Consider the following 20,169-nt stretch of genomic DNA (forward strand, 5'->3'; position numbering starts at 1 on the left):
GAAGTTTTTTGCACAAGGGGCTTGGACATCCAACACACCTGTGTGAACACATTAGACAGGGGTAGAGAAAAGTGGTTATGATTCTATATGCTGTTGGATTGGAATGAGAGCAAGGTAACATTAAAGAATTCAGAGAAACTGGTTAGGATGTGGGAAGTACAGTGCCTGCATTATGAAGGAGTCTCACTGGAATTTTGATGCCAGCGCCCTCCTGGCGAGACAAAAATTAACAGTGAAAGTGTTTTCTTCTTAGTCAGGGCACCACCTTGGTGGGAGACAGCCGGAATGTTTAAAAAAAGGAAGTTACCAAAATGAAGAGGTTTGCAAGGAAAGAAAATACTAAAATTAAAAAAACTATTCTTTAGCCAATATTCGAAAGTGTTAATCATTCTGAAAATTCTTAAGATCTTCCAAGTCAAAATTTATTTTAAGAAAAATTGTGTAATTGCATATGTTACTGAAAGTGTAAAACATACCTTCAGCTGTGTTATCTGTGTACAAAATCCATTATTTGATGTTAGTAAAGTGGAGAGTTGTTCCTCAGCAGCTGCTGCAGCCTCCTGGGCCTGCTTCATCTCACGTTCCAGTCTGTCTTCAAGATCACGGTTCTCAGCCTCCTCACAAGCTGAAAACAATGTCAACATTAAGTAAAATATTATCACAGCATCAACTTTCTATGTTAGACTGCACATACTCTAACCTTCAAATTAAGATCTTCACATACAGTACCCAGGATGTGGAGAAATCACCTCCAACAGAGAAAGCAAATGGGGTTGTGACCTCACCCATTTTCCACATTACAAGGGAGGGTTAAGTCGCCCATCATACCATATAAGCATGAGGAGATGCCCCTTCATTTTGCCAACTAGAACTCATGAGAACAAGTGTTTGCCCATAAAATTCCCATTTAAGACATTCTAGTTATGATAGAAATAAGCCCTTAGCCTAATAATATATCAAATAGGACAAATTAAGTTAAGGACACCTCTGAGATGAGAAAGACTGTCTTTTGGCTTAGGACCACAACCAAAGGTGGCAATGAAATTGCTAGATGCAATGGCTAGATGCTAGGTCAGTAAATTTTGCACCCAAGACGTGGAGTATGAAGCTTTGAGGCAATAGATGCAGAGAGAGCTAATGCGGTAAGATCACGTCACGTTGAAATGTTGAAGTAACCTGAATGGAAGGATCCATCAATATTAACTCTGACTTATGTTCTGTTATAATTACAGGAGATTTGAGGCTGGTATGCTATGTTGAAATGCAAGTAATGTGTTCCTGTCGAAGGAGGCATCAATAATTTTCCCTATGCCCTAAGTAAAGAGAAACAATTCTGGAACATGTATGTCACGTGTTGCAGGCGGCAGGGTGGCTGACTGACTTTGGCTGGCTGTATCTGTGCGTCTGTCTACCCCCCTCTGTCTGTCTCACAGGTACACAAATACTATTATACACTGTAAATTACCTAGGATAACCCAAAAAATCCAGACCAAGTGCTGTACTGTGCTTTTAGATATAAGGCATAATAAGCATGACTGGAAAATAATATGCATTTTCACTTGTTCAGGAATCAGACGTGACTGCATCATGTGTATTACCTGTCAGTTCATGAGCGGCAGCTTGCTTGCTTGCTCTTGCTCTTGCTCTCTCTCTCTCTCTTGCTCGCTCGCTCTCTCTCTTGCTTGCTTGCTCTCTCTTGCTCGCTCTCTCTCTCTCTCGCTCTCTCTCTCTCGCTCTCTCTCTCGCTCTCTCTCGCTCTCTCTCTCTCTCTCTCGCTCTCTCTCGCTCTCTCTCGCTCTCTCGCTCTCTCTCGCTCTCTCGCTCGCTCTCTCGCTCTCTCTCTCGCTCTCTCTCTCGCTCTCTCTCTCTCTCTCTCGCTCTCTCTCTCGCTCTCTCTCTCACTCTCTCTCTCTCGCTCTCTCTCTCTCGCTCTCTCTCTCTCTTCCGCTCTCTCTCTCTCGCTTTCAAGCTCTGCTCTCTCGCTCTCTCTCTTGCTCTCTCTCTTTCTCTCTCTCTTGCTCTCTCTCTCTCTCTTGCTCTCTCTCTCTTGCTCTCTCTCTCTCGCTCTCTCGCTCTATCTCGCTCTATCCCACTCTCTCTCTCTTGCTCTCTCTCTCTTGCTCCTCTCTCTCTTGCTCTCTCTCTCTTGCTCTCTCTTGTCTCTCGCTCTCGCTCTCAGCTCTCTCGCTCTCCTCGTCTATCTGCATCTCTCTCTCTTGCTCTCTCTCTCTTGTCTCTCTCTCTTGCTCTCTCTCTCGCTCTCTCGCTCTCTACTCTCTGTCTCCTCTATCTCGCTCTCTCTGTTCTCTCTCTCTGCTATCTTCTCTCTGCTCTCTCTCGCTCTCTCTCTCGCTCTCTCTTCGCTCTCTCTCTCGCTCCCTCTCTCTCTGCCTCTGCTTCTCTCTCTCTCTCTCCGCTCTCTCTCTCTCTCTTCGCTCTCTCTCTCTCTCTTTTTGTCTTCTGCTCTCTCTCTCTCTCTTTCTCTTTTGCTCTCTCGCTCTCTCTCTCGCTCTCTCGCTCGCTCTCTCTTTCTCTCTCCGTTCGCTCGCTTCGCTCTCTCTCGCTCTTCTCTCTCGCCTCGCTCTCTCTGCTCTCTCTCTCGCTCTCTCTGTCCTCTCTCTCTGCTCTCTCTCTCCGTCTCTCTCTCTCAGGCTCTCTCTCTCGCTCTCTCTCTCCGGCTCTCTTCTCTGCGCTCTCTCTCTCTGCTCTCTCTCTCTGCTTTCTGTCTGTCTCTCTCTCTGCTCTCTCTCTCCTCTCTCTCTGCTCTCTCTCACCGGCTCTCTCTCTCTCGCTCTCTCTCTGCTCCTCTTCTCGCTCTCTCTGTCTCTGCTCTGCTCTCGCTCTCTCTCTCGCTCTCTCTTGCTCTCTGTCTCGCTTCTCTCTCGCTCTCTCTCCTGCTCTTCTCTGCTCTCTCGCTTTCTTCAGCTCTCTCCTGTCTCTTCTGCTCTCTCTTTCTCGTCTCTCTCTCGCTCTCTCTCTCTCGCTCTCTCTCTGCTCTCTCTCTGCTCTCTCTCTCTCGCTCTCTCTCTCGCTCTCTCTCTCGTCTCTCTCTCTCGCTCTCTCTGTCTCTCTGCTCTCTCTCTCTCGTCTCTCTCTCTCTGCTTCTCCTCTCTCTCTCGCTCTCTCTCTCGCTCTCTCTCCTCTCTCTCTCTCGCTCTCTCTCTCTGCTCTCTCTCTGCCTCTCTCTCTGCTCTCTCTCTCTCTCTCGCTCTCTCTCTCGCTCTCTCTCTCTCTCTCTCTCTCTCGCCTCTCTCTCTGCTCTCTCTCCCTCTCTCTCTCGCTAGCTCTGTCTCTGCTCGCTCTCTCTCTGTCGCTCTCTCTCGCTCTCTCTTCGCTCTCTCTCTCTCGCTCCTCTCTCTCTGCTCTCTCTCTCTCGCTCTCCTCTCTCGCTCTCTCTCTCTCGCTCTCTCTCTGCTCTCTCTCTCTCTCTCTCTGCGCTCTCTCTCTCGTCTCTCTCGCCTCTCTCTCTCTCGCTCTCTCTCTCTCGCTCCTCTCTCTCGTCTCTCTCTCTCTCTCTCTCTGTCTCTCTCTCTCTCGCTCTCTCTCTCTGCTCTCTCTCTCTTCTCTCTCTCTCTCGCTCTCTCTCTCTGCTCTCTCTCTGCTCTCTCTCTCTCGCCTCTCGCTGCTCTTCGCTCTCTCTCTCGTCTCTCTCTCGCTCTCTCGCTCTCTCTGCTCTCTCTGCTCTCTCTCTGCTCTCTCTCTCTCCGCTCTCTCTCTCTGTCTCTCTCGCTCTCTCTCTCGTCTCTCTCTCTCGCTCTCTCTCAAACTCTCTCGGCTCTCTCTCGCTCCTCTCTGCGCTCTCTCTCTCGCTCTCTCGGCTCTCTCTCTCTGCTCTCTCTCTCTCGCTCTCTCTCTGCTCTCTCTCTCTTTCTCTCGCTCTCTTCTCTCTCTGCTCTCTCTCTCTCGTCTCTCTCTGCTCTCTCTCGCTCTCTCTTTCGCTTCTGCTCTCTCTGCTCTGCGCTCGCTCTCGCGCCTCTCGCTTTCTCGCTCTCTCTCGCGCTCTTTCTCGCTCTCTCTCTCCGCTCTTTCTCTGCTGCTCTCTCTCTTTCGCACTCTCTCTCTCGCTCTCTCTCTCTGCTCTCTGCTCGCTCTCTGCTGCTCTCTCGCTCGCTCTCTGCTCCTCTCTCTGCATCTCTCTCTCCGCTCTCTCTTGCTCTCTTGCTCTCTCTTCTCTCTCTCTCTCTTCTCTCTTGCTCTCTTGCTCTCTCTCTCTGCTCTTCTCTCTCTCTCTCTTGCTCTCTCTCTCTTGCTCTCTCTCTCTCTCTTGTCTCTCTCTCTTGCTCTGTCTCTCTCTTGCTCTCTCTCTCTCTTGCTCTCTCTCTCTCTTGCTCTCTCTCTCTTGCTCTCTCTCTCTCTCTCTTGCTCTCTCTCTCTCTCTTGCTCTCTCTCTCTCTCTCTTGCTCTCTCTCTCGCTCTCTTTCTCTCTCTCTTGCTCTCTCTCTCTCTCTCGCTCTTTCTCTTTCTCTCTCTCTCTCTCTTGCTCGCTCTCTCTTGCTCTCTCTCTCTCTTGCTCTCTCAGACAAAGAGAGATAAGCAGAGAGAGCTAGACAGACATGTGTATATGTAACAGTGAAAACAAATAGCCAAGGCGGTGCACGATCAAGTTTCACTCCACTGCTGCACTGTCAGCAGTTTACCTGGAGTTTACCTGGAGAGAGTTAAACTCCAGGTAAACTGCTGACAGTGCAGCAGTGGAGTGACACATTTTACACCATGCTTCATGGAGTTTCACATATACTCCAGCATGTCTACCACACTGCTGCAACCTATAAATACTTTGTATATATTTCTAGACAAGTGTATATGACCAGGGCAGGTGAAAATGTTTACCTGTCAGTGTGTTTGTGACTAATTGTGTACTATTTCAGTACCTAATATTAGTGTCAGAACAAACACTGGCTATGAAATCACATAAATTACTACAAATTGTAAGTATCAGAACATAAAAATTACATAAATTAGTGAATGATAGTGAAAGCTTCTTTTTCGGGCCACCCTGCCTTGGTGGGAATCGGCCAGTGTGATAAAAAAAAAAATAAAAAAATAAAGAATGAGAAAAGGTATATCAGCAACACTTCTGCAAGCGTCAGGTCTCCATGTTGCCATCAGGTGAGCATCCCGTGCCAGCTTTGCAGTTTTATATCTCAGTAAGTACTAATCCTGATTTTTTTTTTCAGTCATTTACACACAAAACTGCCCTGTTTAATTTGATTTTTTCTCCAAAATATTTGGAGCACTGGGCAAGAGAACGTAGATCTATGTTTGGACAATTACGGGGTTAAACTGTCTTACAGCAAGACCAAGAATAGAATACAGCATAAGGATGTAGCAATACAGTCTCACTGTAGATAATTACAAGGGTATAAAGGAACTTCACCAATTTTCCCACTGGCCTGAAATTTGAAATTAGGTATACGAGAAAATTATTCAAGAAATGAGTAGAAAAAAAAATAAATTGAAAATAAAATTGAAGATAATGTTATATTAAACTTAAGAGCATGGTATAAACTGTGTCCAACTGCATTATGGTAAATTTACACAACCTCACAGTTTCAAAAATAAAACACTGCTTACCCAAAGCATCTTCTAAGTTTGTATATTTTTGAACTAAATCCTTGAGGTTGGATTCCATCGTCTTATTCTCCTCTTGATATTTTGCTAACTCTTCCTTCAAGCTTTGCACATCTGCTTCTGATGCTAATCTCAGTAGATTTTCTTTCTCAAGTTGCTCCGAGGTCTGGGTGAGAACTCGACGCGTAGCCTCATGATCTAGAAGAGCTTCGGAATACTTCACACCCAAATCATCCAAGTCACTTTCTATGCGATTAACCCTACACAGAAAAAAGTTATGTAGATTTAAAAACTGTACCGATTCTCTGAATAAAACAAAGATAACAATCTCCAGAGAAGCAACTGTGGTAGTGACAATGCTCGACTGCCATAATTAGAGAAGATTCTCCCAGAGGAGAATATCAAGAATGGAGTCCTCTACAATATAGTGATATGGTTAAAAAAAAAAAATGCCATTGGTCACCAATGCAGACCAATAATAATCCTGATGATCAAGTGATGGGTGAAGATCAGGAAACACTTCAGAAAGCACAACCCAAATGTTTCAACATGCAGGAAGCATGTTCAAAACAGAAAAACTAGGTACCCAGCAGAAGATGGCTAGGAAAGAATACTTAATTGCAAATATGAGGAGCACTAAACCCTTAAGGATCATTAAGGGTTAGTAGTAGTGGAGGAACTATCCTCTATCCATTTAAATGTCAGACTTTCAGCCTGAATACCGAGTTGAAATAGTATTCAAGCAATTCATTAACAAAGACAAGTGAAATACCATACTGAACAATAGCGAATACGTATCAATAGATTTTATAAAAACATGAAGAAAGCCCTAACCAGGATCTCTAATAAAACAAGCAATGTGTTGAGAAAAAAAAAAATGTTTTAAACGTCTAGAAAGTGCTACTCACAGAGCACCAACATGATTAAGAAATGGAGCCTCAGGCCTTGCAAACATTATATAAGAGCAAGATTATGATTACAATTATGAGTGAGTGTTAAACCCATAGGGATCATACAGCACCCAAGGAATGCTGATAGTACAGTAAATGTCCTATAATACAAATTAATATGGTAGAAGGGTCTTCAGATTACCAAAACTTACATTATATTGACCATTACAATTATGTGGATGTTGTCTGCTTAATTGATAGACTAAGACATATTAAGAATAAACAATACACTATTACCAGTAAATGTATTTGAAAAAAAAAAAAAATACAGCACAGTATAATACAACAGAGGTTAGCACAGTAATTTTTCTTACCTTTCCAGTGGATACAAGAGCTTACAGATGTACAATACAGTACAGTATTACCATGTGGTCTAGTGGTGACCCAGAATAACTTATTCTAAATCAGTGGAGCTGTAAAGCTCCAACAGTAACATTGTAATTGTGTGGGAGACAGGTATATGGTGAAGGAGATATAGATGGTTCAGTAAATATATATGGCTGTGACAGATGACTCAGGCTTACTGGCAGATGGTTTGAGAGAATGAGGAACACGCTTAAAGAATGAATCCAACTAATTTGTTTGGCAAACTGATGCTACAAAAGTTTTGATAATAGGTCTACACTTCTTGTCTGCGAAGTCAGCGTATGCAACGATAAAGTGCATTTTGTACTACTGATTACCTGTCTCCACACTAGCCTCTTCATCTGAGGGTATCAATACCTTTGTCTAAAACTGGTGCAACACATCTGGTTACCAAAATCTCCATTTTCTTCCCATCATTCAAGCACATCTTCCTCCATAATGCTTGTTTATCCCGCCTCCCTCAACTGTTTGATGGCCTTAAACCCCTCAAAGTCGAAGTCAATATCAACATTAACAGCTTTTTTTCCAATCATTAGCTTGTGATGTCTCAGTTTCTTCCAAGATGCCACAATATCGAAGATGGCAAACTTCAGATTATACTGGTCATTTTCTATCCACTGACCTCTGCTGTCTTCCAAATCCTGTTCCTCAATAATTACCAACACTTCATCTAAATATCATCACTGATACAACCTCTTTCAAGCTACAGTAATCCCAATCCACAGGATCAACTAGAGGGGTAGTACAAAGGAGTCGACACATGGCCTTACTGATGGTAGATGAGAAGTTGTTGTTGTGATTGGAACATTCAGAGTAGTTGGAATAAAATAAGATGACTTGGAGGGCATGTAAATCCATAGTGGAAGGAAGGTGAGATAGGGGAGGGGTCATCCTAAGAAATGGAGCAAAGGGGTAAAGAAGGTTTTGTATGCATGGGGCTTAGACATCTAGCAAGTGCATTAGAAGTAAATGACGCCAAGTGGTTTTTATGACAATGGGCTGTTGGAGTGTGAGCAATTTAATATTTACGAAGGGACTCGAGGAAACCAGTTAGCCAAATTTGAGTCCAAGAGGTGGGAAGTACAGTGCCTGAACTCTGAAGAAGAGGTAAGGATATTTGCAGTTTTGAACTGTAGTATTAGCATGCCTCTGACAAGACAGTGGTGATGAAGTGTGTTCATTTTTGAGTAATCCTGTCTCTTTCAGAGACAGCCGATGTTGAAAAAATAATAGTACGTCTTCCATTCTAGAAAACAGAAAACGGCCAATAAAACCACAAACCACCCTAGAAAACACTTTAAAGTCACTATTTTCAACTCAACGCAACGTCAAAGATTTGTTTTTCCTATTATACATTATGTTTGGCAGGTTTATTTTCATACTATTTGCACTCACAGCACAGACCCATTCTCCCATGTCTAGGCTAAAGTTTCCTGCTCACAGCACATCTGAGAAGCTGAGCTTAAAACACAATCTAGGTGAGAAACACTCTCATCAATGACAGATCTGTGTACAAGGTGAAAGGGCTAAAGGTTGAAGCCTATGTTTGACATACATTTAATAGTATTGGTACCACTATACTCTGGTACGTTGCCCATCTTTCATCCATCAATAGGATTCTTTGTCTTCACAGATTCCTAAATGCACCACCCACCACATCCACCCCCCATCTACTCTATGGTTCACCACATCTTTCAAAGATGCATCTGCCAACAAATCCACTCCCAAACATCCAGACACTCACTTCGTCCATAACCCCTCCCCTCCTCTATATAACCAATCTCTCTGCCTAGATATTTTGTTACTCTTACCAACTGGGAGTGATCATGTCAGAGGATCTCACCTTCAAGGACCATAACATTGCATCAATCGCATCTGCTAGAAAAATGACAGGATGGATAATGAGAACCTTCAAAACTAGGGATGCCAAGCCCATGATGACACTCTTCAGGTCACTTGTTCTATCTAGGCTGGAATATTGCTGCACACTAACATCACCTTTCAAGGCAGGTGAAATTGCTGACCTAGAAAATGTACAGAGAACCTTCACAGCACGCATAACTGAGATAAAACACCTCAATTACTGGGAGTGCTTGAGGTTCCTAAAACTGTATTCCCTGGAACGCAGGCGGGAGAGATACATGATTATATACACCTGGAAAATCCTAGAGGGACTAGTACCGAACTTGCACACGAAAATCACTCACTAAGAAAGCAAAAGACTTGGCAGACGATGCAACATCCCCCCAATGAAAAGCAGGGGTGTCACTAGCACGTTAAGAGACCATACAATAAGTGTCAGGGGCCCGAGACTGTTCAACTGCCTCCCAGCATACATAAGGGGGATTACCAACAGACCCCTGGCAGTCTTTAAGCTGGCACTGGACAAACACCTAAAGTCGGTTCCTGACCAGCCGGGCTGTGGCTCGTACGTTGGTTTGCGTGCAGCCAGCAGCAACAGCCTGGTTGATCAGGCTCTGATCCACCAGGAGGCCTGGTCACAGACCGGGCCGCGGGGGCGTTGACCCCCGGAACTCTCTCCAGGTAAACTCCAGGTAACACTTTCCAGTATTCACTTTTCATTTCCTTCCTTTACATATACTCCCACTTTTATCCATTAACATTTTTAGGTTTTTTTAAGATTCCCAAAAGAAGTGATCAACAAAGAGCAAGTGTGACTGCAACCACATTGAAAGAAAATGAATTTGATACAATCACACACTTCTCAAAAACCCCAGTGTATACTTTTACAACCCCCATCTATATGCTAAACTTGGGTGACATCACATTTCTATTTTACTGGAAAATAACCTCACCCTCTTCCCTTCTTCATACCATAACATGAGCCTAAACTACATACACATTTAACCTTTCCAGGCTTGGTCCCATAATACTAAGTTAAAATACCAGTGGCTTCCAATTTTGCGGGAGAAAGTCGGCAGGGTTACATGACAATGTGTCTGCATGATCAGTGTGCACAATATTAAAAAAAAATCTGGCAGCACACGGTGCATAATGAGGAGAAAAAAAACTGACCATTTGGTGAAAAACAGCAAATTTGCTTTGTATTATCGTATGGTTTTGGTGGTTAGAAATAGAGATGATTCTGAATGGTTTACAAGCTAAAAATAGCCAAAATGTTTGATTCTGCCGATGTTCAGGAGTAAACAAATCATGTCACATGTCCAATAAGCGCCAACTGGCCAGTCTAATATGTATACTCACAAATGCCCCAACATTATTTATACAGTTATTACCATTATGCAGTAATTTGAAAAACAGTAAATCTATTTTTTTTGTGAATAAAAATTCAAAATAAAAAGCAAGTGCAATATAAGAGGGGCCTGGAAATGTGACTAATGAACATAGAAAATGATATTTTACCTGGCCCCTATTTTGAAATTGGCCTTTCTTGAATTTTGGAGGAAATTGGCCAAAAGAGTAATTTCTCATCACTTTACTGGGTAGTTGAAAAAGGTAAATGGGCAGTTTCTTGTCCTCACTCCACAGAATAAGAAGAGTTCTAGCTAAACAGTTATGAATTTGGTCAACTGGAACAATGCAATGTGCCCAAAATAGGGTCAAAGTGAGCAAAATCGCCAATGCATAAATATCACCAAGACATCTAACTTCGCGAGGGCGTAATTCCCTTAGTTTTCCATCAAACTTCATGCTTTTGGTTACATTACCTTCAGAAAAAGATTGTCATTGCATTATTTTATTTTTTTTAAATCCTTCTCGCAAGCATGCGATAAGGGGTCTCAATCCCCAAAAGGTAAAAACATCTATAAAGATGCAGCAGTTTAAGCCATGGACACCAACTTAACTCGGGCAAAGAATCATTGTAATAAGCACTCAGGGAAACATTAGCCAATATGATGAAGTACAAAACTGTCAGAGCTGGATTTTTTTTTTTTCTTTTTTAACAAGTTGGCAGTCACCTCACTCACACAATCACTTTTTGCAGAGGTGCTCAGAATACAACAGTTCAGAAGCATATACGTATAAAGATACACAACATATCCCTCCAAACTGCCAATATCCCAAACCCCTCCTTTAAAGTGCAGGCATTGTACTTCCCATTTCCAGGACTCAAGTCCGGCTATATAAAAATATCTGGTTTCCCTGAATCCCTTCACTAAATATTACCCTGCTCACACTCCAACAGCTCATCAGGTCCCAAATACCATTTGTCTCCATTCACTCCTATCTAACACGCTCATGCACGCTTGCTGGAAGTCCAAACCTTCACCCACAAAACCTCCTTTACCCTCTCCCTTCAACCTTTTCAAGGACGACCCCTAATCCACCTTCCTTCCCCTACAGATTTATACGCTCTCCATGTCATTCTACTTTGATCCATTATCTGTAAATGACCAAACCACCTTAACAACCCCTCTTCAGCCCTCTGACTAATATTTTTATTATCACACCTTCTCCTAATTTCCACACTCCGAATTTTCTGCACAATATTTACACCACACATTGTCCTTAGACAGGACATCTCCACTGCCTCCAACCGTCTCCTCGCTGCAGCATTTACAACCCAAGTTTCACACCCATACAAGTGTTGGTACCGCTATACTTTCATACATTCCCTTCTTTGCCTCCATAGTATAATATTTTTTGTCTCCACATGTACCTCAACGCACCATTTACCTTTTTTTCCTTCATCAATTCTACCATTAACCTCATCCTTCATAAATCCATCCGCTGACACGTCAACTCCCAAATATCTGAAAACATATTACTATTCTCCAATTTGATATCCAATTTTTCTTTATCTAAATGATTTGATACCCTCATCGCCTTACTCTTTTCTATGTTCACTTTCAACTTTCTACCTTTACAAATTTGAATCTCAAAGCTGGTCTTTCAAAACAGTAATACCAGACATGGAGATTGTGGCAAAGAAACAATAAATTTAAAAGGAAGAAAAAAATTAAATATATTTTTTTTAACAAACCGGCTATATCCCGCTGAAGCAGGAAGACCTAAAATGAAAAATGAATGTTCCTCTTTTTAAATTTAATAATGTATACAGGAGAAGGGGTTACTAGCCCTTTGCTCCTGGCATTTTAGTTGCCTCTTATGACACACATGGCTTGCAGAGGAAGAATTGTTCCACTTCCCCATGTTAGAGAAAGGATATACAGGTCGGCTATCACTAATCCGGCAATCAGTCATCCAGTTCCATCAGTTTTTCGGCACTAATTTTGGCTAGCATAATTTCAAATTTCTAGGGTCACCACAATAACCTACTGCTGTTTGGTGGTGCTACTTGCTGCTTAAGTCATTCCAATTTCTTTTTCTCCATTTATTGTTATAACCTGCTTACTTTTAGCTCTAGCCAGGGTCGCAACAAATAAAAACACTATTTCTCGTTGCGTAAAGCACATACATGTACAGGTCTCCCTCAACATTCGCGAGGTTTAGGGGATCAAGATCGTCGCAAACGTTGAAAAATCGCGAATGTTTGGTGCCCCAATATATTGTAGGGAAATATAATAATAGCATTTACTTAGCCTAACAATACTGCTTCCTTAACCTATTGAACCATGAAGAGTCATAAAACACACAAACATCGTACAATATTGTACTAGTGCCAGCCCTTTGGTAAAGGCGGCGAGGAAGACTGTAGAATTCAAGAAAGAACTCGTAGCAGAGTACCAAAGTGGAGGAGGAAGAGAGAGGGAAGGATGTGCCGCCTTCAGTGATTCTATGATATGTACGATACTAAGGCAGCAGTAGTCGATAAAGGTTATAGCGCCAGCCACCAATAAAGTGAAGCATTAACAATGTAACAAGCAAGCCCTTATACACCCAACAACACTCGTAACATACTTAATGACGTATTTTATTCATTCTAGAGTATATGTCACGTTTCGATGTTATTAATATTGTTTATTATGTCATATTAGAAGAATTGTGATAGATAAATAAGCCATGGAGTTGATATCAGTGTCATATTGAAGGACTATCTTGTCCTATCTCCAAACAAACTGCCACAGCCACAATTCCAAACATGTAATGACATTTTAAATGTGATTGGGCGGCTGGGAATTCGTGAATGTTCGATGCCCACGAAAGTGAAAAACTCATGCTGAGAGAGACCTGTACACAGTACATTGTCCATAAAAGATAAGGTGGCTTTGAAGCCACTGTACATTGCCATGAGCTCAGTCTCATGATGCAGGGAAATAGCTTTATTATTACACTAATATCAACATTATGACCTATTTACCTATCACAATTGATCTAGTATGACATAATAAACAATATAAATAGCATAAAAACATGGTAAATACTCCAGAATGAATATTTGGCATAATACCAAGCGGTCTGACGAAAGTATGAACAGGATGTGGGATAAAAGTACACCTACCATCCGACTTACAACCTGCTCGACATACGACCATTCGACTTACGACCATGTTTTCTATGCCAAATTTCTGGGAAATAAAAAACTGTTTGTGTTGTACACAGTGTTTATCCTAAACCTTACAGTAAAAAATACAGTACTAACAGCATAAAAAGTAAAGTCAAAAGTAAAATACCAAAATAAAACAATAAAATGAAGTCATTACAAAAATGTGATGTTGATATTCAGTAGTAAGGTTCGACTTATGTCCATTTTGACTTAGGACCGATTTGTCGGAAACGAACTTTGTCGTAAGTCGGATGGTACCTGTACTACTCTCCTATCCTTGTCTTGGGGGCTTATATTAGAGAAAATGAGTATAGCACAGGGCTGTGATATATGCTCGTAATGCACTATAAAACAAACAAAAAAGCTATTTTCTCTATATAGATTATCATGCATAGCAGCATATGTGTAGAGAACCTAGGATAACCCAAAAAAGTCAGACAAAGCGACTTATTTCCAGTACATGGCTTGGACTTGTCATATAAGATTTTTGGTAAATATTTTTTTTTTCTCAGCTGTTTGTTGGGCTATCTTATTGAAACTTGGGCAATGTATGATAGAAAGATGCTTCTTAATGTACACCAAAAATGAAAGAAATCAGACGATAAATAACAGAGCTCACTTCTCAGCCATTAGCCGCCCCATAGTGGTATATTTTCGTATGTTTCTTTTTATGGTTTATTCTCGTTTTTTTTTTATCTCATTTGATAGAATGGAAGATATGTTAAGGAAATGGATATGATTTTGATTGGTCTCACAATGAAAAGTAACTTGAAATTGAGCTCAAAGTAGCGGAAATGTTCAATTACTTGCCGATGTTCAAGAGTAAACAAATGATGTCACCATCCAATACATGTCCAACTGGCAAGTCTAATATGCAGTCAAGAATGGGTTGACATTATTTATATAATTATTTTCTGTTATGCAGTATACTGCATAACAGTAAATCTGTGTGAATAAAAGTTCAAAATGGAAAACAAGAGTAATACAAGAAGGGCCTGGAGATGTGACAAATGAACAGAGAAAATGTTTTAGTGCCAGGAACGTCTGCACTGTTTATTCTGGACCCTATTTTGAAACTGGCGTCTAGAAATTTGTATGAAATTGGCCAAATTGCCAATTTCTGACCACTTTATTGGGTAGTTGAAACAGGTGAATGGGTGGTTTCTTCTACTCAGTCAACAGAATAGAAGTAAACAAGTAAGTTCATTCAGGTATACACAAATACAGTCGCAAGAACCCTTGCAAGATCTGTTCTTGCAACAGTTGCACTGAGGTGAAGGTTCAGTGCAACGCTTGTATAAACCTTGCTGAATTTAAACAGCACTAGAGAAAGAATACTAGCAAAATAGCTACGAGTTTGGTAGACTGGAAAAATGGAATGGGCCAAAAATAGGGCGTAAATTCGGTAATCTGGCAAAGTCACTAATCTGGCACCCTACAGGTCCCGGTGATGCCGGATTTGTGACGGTCGACCTGTATATATTAACAATAGAGCCAAACAAAGGCAGATCTATCCCTTCAAAGTTCAAATCCCAACCTACAGCTGCTCAAACACCGGCAGTAAACAATTCTGTAAACCCACTTTACCGATTACAATTGAATTAAAAAACTGCTCGCACTTAATCCCTTCCCCATCAACTTTTCACTACCTGTCTCCCCAAATTCCTAGTGACCCCTACATAATACACCAGCAATTCTCCCTCCCACTGATAACCACAATTTACGGTATAAATTATTGCTTTTTATCTGCTTTGGACTTCTAACACTGTTTAATGCATACTTCTTAAAATTATTTCTAAGTGCAAAATTTAAAGAAACAAGTCACACTGACTATAATGTATTATATTACAAGTACTTCAAGAAGCACTACTCTTCAAAACATGGAAATATATAAGTGATTATAAATGAGTTATCCTAGTTTAAATCTAGCATGATTTTTGGCTTAACTCCACTTTATCATGAAAATATAATAAACTTGGAATAAGGTACAATATCTTCCTGGCAGTTGCACAACCTGTTTGCTACTAGAAGAGAAGGTGGAGGAAAAAAAACACCAATCCCCTAAGATGTGAGATTAATGTATCCTACAAGATGGCTCACAACGTGAAAACTCTTATCAAGTAAACATTGAACATTTCATTCTCTTACGAAAACAATGTCAATATTTTTTGTTACAACATTTGGAAGCAAGAAAAATACAGTACAAATGCAAATGAAGGTAGTAGTAGGTTTGAAGACAGCAACCACCCAAGGAGGTACTACCATACTGCCAAATGAGTGTAAACAGAAGCCTGTAATTGTTTTACACGATGGTGGGATTTATGGCATCTTTTTTCTGTCTCACATGCAAGGTTTAAGGTATGTTTTGCTACTTCTACTTACACTTATCATACTACACATGCTTGTACAAGCAAATATACACACACTCCTCTGGGTTTTCCTTCTATTTTCTTGCTAGTTCTTATTTCCCCTTATCTCCACGGGGAAGTGGAACAGAATTCTTCCTCAGTAACCCATGCGTGTCATAAAAGGCAACTAACATGCCGGGAGCAAGGGGCTAGCAATCCCTTCTCCTGTATACATTACTAAAGTTAAAAAAGAAACCAGTTTCTCTTTATAGGTCACCCTGCTTCAGTGGGATATGGCTGGTTTGAAGGAAAAAAAAAATAACAGCTGATGTGCAGCACGCCTGGTTTAAACACTCGTGTTTGCACAAAAATGCTTGTGTGATTCTTATATCAGCTACTTTTTTTTTTTTTTTTTTTTTTTTTTTTAACACGCTGGCCATTACCCACTGAGGTAGGGTGACCCAAAAAGAAGAAACTTTCATCATCAGTCAACACTTTCACCATCACTCATACATAATCACTCTTTGCAGAGGCACTCAGATATGACAGCTTAGACATCCCTTCAAACTGCTAATTTCCCAAACCCCTCCTTTAAAGTGCAGGTACTAAAGAAAGATGTTTGTACCAGCTAACTCTTGTACCGAAGTTTCTCGATTCTCAAGCAAGTGCTGGAGCTCCTATGTTCACTGTTTAATTTTGCTAGTCAGGCAATGTTACTGATAATGCACTGCATGGGCCCGTCTGCTCTCTCAAGTATCCTCAAAGGAACGAAGAGGTTATCAGACAAAATTGTGCCGAGGTCAAGAACATTGGCAGGTGGTGTATTTGAGGGCACAAAAAAATTCTGCGTACTAGTATGCTGGACAGTTAAAATATTTAATATACAAAAGCCCTATCCCAACACCCCTGGAGAATATAACTGGAGGGGGTTTCAGGGGTTAACGCCCCCCATGGCCCGGTCTGTGACCAAGAAAAAAAGGAAAGTTTAAAATATGGTAATGGTGGCAAGAGTAAAAGACATCTAAACAAAGTGACTCAAGGTGGTAGGAACAAGAAGGTCTGAGAAGGCAAGCAAGTTGGCTGCCTGTGAGAAAAAATCCAGCAAGCAAAAAAGGGAAGTTAAGTGGTCTGCAGGATTTTACCCATCAGGGAATGACATTAAAAAAAAACAAAAATGAATATCACACTGGAGGGAAGGAGTATTGAAGAAGTGTATGCATTCAGATATTTGGGAGTAGATTTCTCAGCAGATGGGTCTATGAAGAACAAGGTTATCATTGAAATGATGAAGCAAAAAAAGGCAAGTGGTGCATCGAGATACCTGTAGACAAAAAACCTTACCCATGGTGGCAACGAAGGGAATGTACGAGAGTATAGTGGTACCAACACTCTTATATGGGTGTGAAACATGGGTTGTAAATGCTGCAGCAAGGAGGAGGCTGGAGGCAGTGATGTTGTGTCTAAGAGCAATGTGTGGTGTAAATATTAGGCAGAGAATTCATAGTGTGGAAATTAGGAGGAGACGTGGAGTTACTAGAAGGAGTATAAATCTGTAGTGGAGGGGAGGAGGGGTAGCGGTTGTCCTAGGAAAAGATGGAGGGAGAGGGTAAAAGAGGTTTTATGTTCAAGGGGCGTGGACATGCAGCAGGCATGCGTGAGTGTTAGATTGGAATGAATGGAAACTAATGGTTTTTGGGACTTATCGAACTGTTTAAATGTGAGCAGGTTAATATTTTCTGAAGGTATTCAGGGAAACCAGTTAGCTGGAGCAAAGTTCTGGAAGTGGGAAGTACAATGCCTGCAATTTACATGAGGAGTTTGAGATATTGGGCATTTGGAGCAACATCTAAAGTCGTATGTGGGCACCTCTGCAAAGACAGTCATTGTGTGTGAATGATGGTGAATGAGTTTTTTTTTTTTAGGGGGGGGGGGTCACCCCTGCCTCAGTGAAAGACAGCTGGAGTGCTTAAAAAAAAAAATTGAGAAGCTAGACTTCAGGGTTGGATATCTGTTGTTTACTTAATTTTTTTTTTTTCAACAAGTCGGCCGTCTCCCACCAAGGCAGGGTGACCCAAAAAAGAAAGAAAATCCCCAAAAAGAAAATACTTTCATCATCATTCAACACTTTCACCACACTCGCACATTATCACTGTTTTTGCAGAGGTGCTCAGAATACAACAGTTTAGAAGCATAAACATATAAAGATACACAACATATCCCTCCAAACTGCCAATATCCCAAACCCCTCCTTTAAAGTGCAGGCATTGTACTTCCCATTTCCAGGACTCAAGTCCAACTATATGAAAATAACCGGTTTCCCTGAATCCCTTCACTAAATATTGCTTAAATAATAAGATTTAATAAATTTTTACAAAAATGTTTTAATTAAAAAAAAAAATGTAGCACACATACTTAGAAATGTGTTGAGCTTCTCTGTCACTTATTTCAGCCATTAGGTTGACTACCTTCTCCTCCAATCGATGGTTACAGTCCTCTAACTGTGAAGTTTTAACATTCAAACTTGCTAAGCTTTTCTCACATGATGACAAGGTAGACTTCAGTACAGAGGTTTCTTTAGTCAAGTCACTTATCTGAAATAAATAATTTTGATTAAGATTTGACAAAACAAATAATTCACAGCAATAACAAAAATTACATGAATGGATGGGTGACTTACATTTAAAATCTCTCCCTCCTAATTATTTTCACGTCATTAAAACACACAAGTGGTAGCATTTTCAAATGAAAGCACACAGAGGTTAGTGTGAGGTATGTCAGTATTCAGTAACCTGTCTTGTCACATGTGACTGTATATGACACTAGTATACAACCTATTTTATGACAGCTAACATGATAGTATCTGCAGTAAGCACTGCCACAGTATACTGAGATACCAAACACACCAAGACACCAAATGTACCAAAAACTAAGATAAGGGCCAATGCAAGTAGATTTTGGTTTTGACCAATATTATTAATTACATTAATTTTTGCTACAAAATAAATATTTTTATTTTTTTTATTAACCCTTTCAGGGTTGGTGCCGTACTAGTACAGCTTGCACGCCAGGGTTGGTGCCGAACTAGTACAGCTTGCACGCCAGGGTTGGTGCCGTACTAGTACGGCTTGCACGCCAGGGTTGGTGCCGTACTAGTACAGCTTGCACGCCAAAGTTGGTGCCGTACTAGTACACAAATTCTAGCGCCTTTGAATCTAGCGAGAGAAAGCAGGTAGGCCTACACATGAAAGAATGGGTCTATGTGGTCAGTGTACACAGTATAAAAAAAATCCTGCAACAGTGCATAACGAAAAAAAAATACTCCGACCGTGTTTTTGCTTTATAACAGCGACTTTGCAGTGTACAGTGGACCCTCGAATTTAGTAGTGCCGTTTATGTATGCAAAACTATTTTTATCTATAAAATGTATTTTTTGTTAATATTTTTGGGTGTCTGGAATGGTTTAATTGGATTTACATTATTTACTATGGGAAATATTAACAAAAAATACATTTTATAGATAAAAATAGTTTTGCATACAGAAACGGCACTACTAAATTCGAGGATCCACTGTATTTTCATATGCTATTTATGGTTGTATTCTAGTTTTCCTGGTCTTATTTTATAGAATGCAAGACATATTACAGAAATTGAGATGATTCTGATTGGATTCACAATGAAAAGTACCTCGAAATTGAGCTCAAAGTAGTAGAAATGTTCGATTTTTGCCACAGGTCAAAAGTAAACAAATCATGCCACGCGTCCAATAAACGTGAACTGGTGAGTCTAATATTCTTTCACAAGTGCGCTGATATTATTTATACCATTTCTACACTAATGCAGTCGTCTGCATAACAGTAATTTTTTTTTTTTTTGCAAGAATAAAAATTCAAAGTAGAAAGCAAAAGAAATGTAAGAGAGGCCTGCGGATGTGACTAATGAACAGAGAAAATGTTATTTTAGTGCCAGGAATGTCTGTCTTGTTTAATCTGGACCCTATTTGGAAATTGGCATCTTTTGAAATTTGTGTGAAATTGGCAAAATTGCCAATTTCTGACCACTTTATCGGATAGTTGAAATCAGTAAATGGGTGGTTTCTTGTACTCATTCGATAGAATAAAATGGAGTTCTAGCAAAATAGTTATGATTTTTGTCGACTGGTACATTGGAATCGGCTGAAAATAGGGTTCAAATTGGGCGAAATCGCCAATGCATCAACATCGTCGAGACCACTAACTTCGCGAGAGCATAATTCCTTAAGTTTTCCATCAAATTTCATACTTTTGGTGTCATTATGATTGGGAAAAGATTCTCTACCAGAGAACAAGTTTAGGAGAGGTCCTGTCGACCCTGAAAGGGTTAACACTTCGGCTGATTCCCAAGGCAGGTTGGCCCAAAAAAAGAAAAACTTTCATCATTCACTTCATCACTGTCTTGCCAGAGGGGTGCTTTACACTACAGTTATAAAATAAGTAATGTACATAAAAACTTGCATGAAATACTTAGC

General features: G+C 40.8%; 1 protein-coding gene across 1 annotated transcript in view; it reads right to left on the bottom strand.

Moving 5' to 3' along the window:
• LOC128698669 (restin homolog) overlaps positions 1 to 20,169 on the bottom strand; it is a 165,905-nt gene that overhangs the window by 23,134 nt on the left and 122,602 nt on the right. The window contains exons 11-13 of the mRNA XM_070104034.1: positions 18,078 to 18,256; positions 5,575 to 5,831; positions 477 to 625 (exon numbers count right to left, since the gene is read on the bottom strand). Coding sequence (XP_069960135.1) covers positions 477 to 625; positions 5,575 to 5,831; positions 18,078 to 18,256 — 585 coding nt within the window. The remainder of the gene's footprint in view (positions 1 to 476; positions 626 to 5,574; positions 5,832 to 18,077; positions 18,257 to 20,169) is intronic.

Source organism: Cherax quadricarinatus, chromosome 88 (genome assembly GCF_038502225.1).
Source record: "Cherax quadricarinatus isolate ZL_2023a chromosome 88, ASM3850222v1, whole genome shotgun sequence".
Classification (NCBI taxonomy): Eukaryota; Metazoa; Arthropoda; class Malacostraca; order Decapoda; family Parastacidae; genus Cherax; species Cherax quadricarinatus.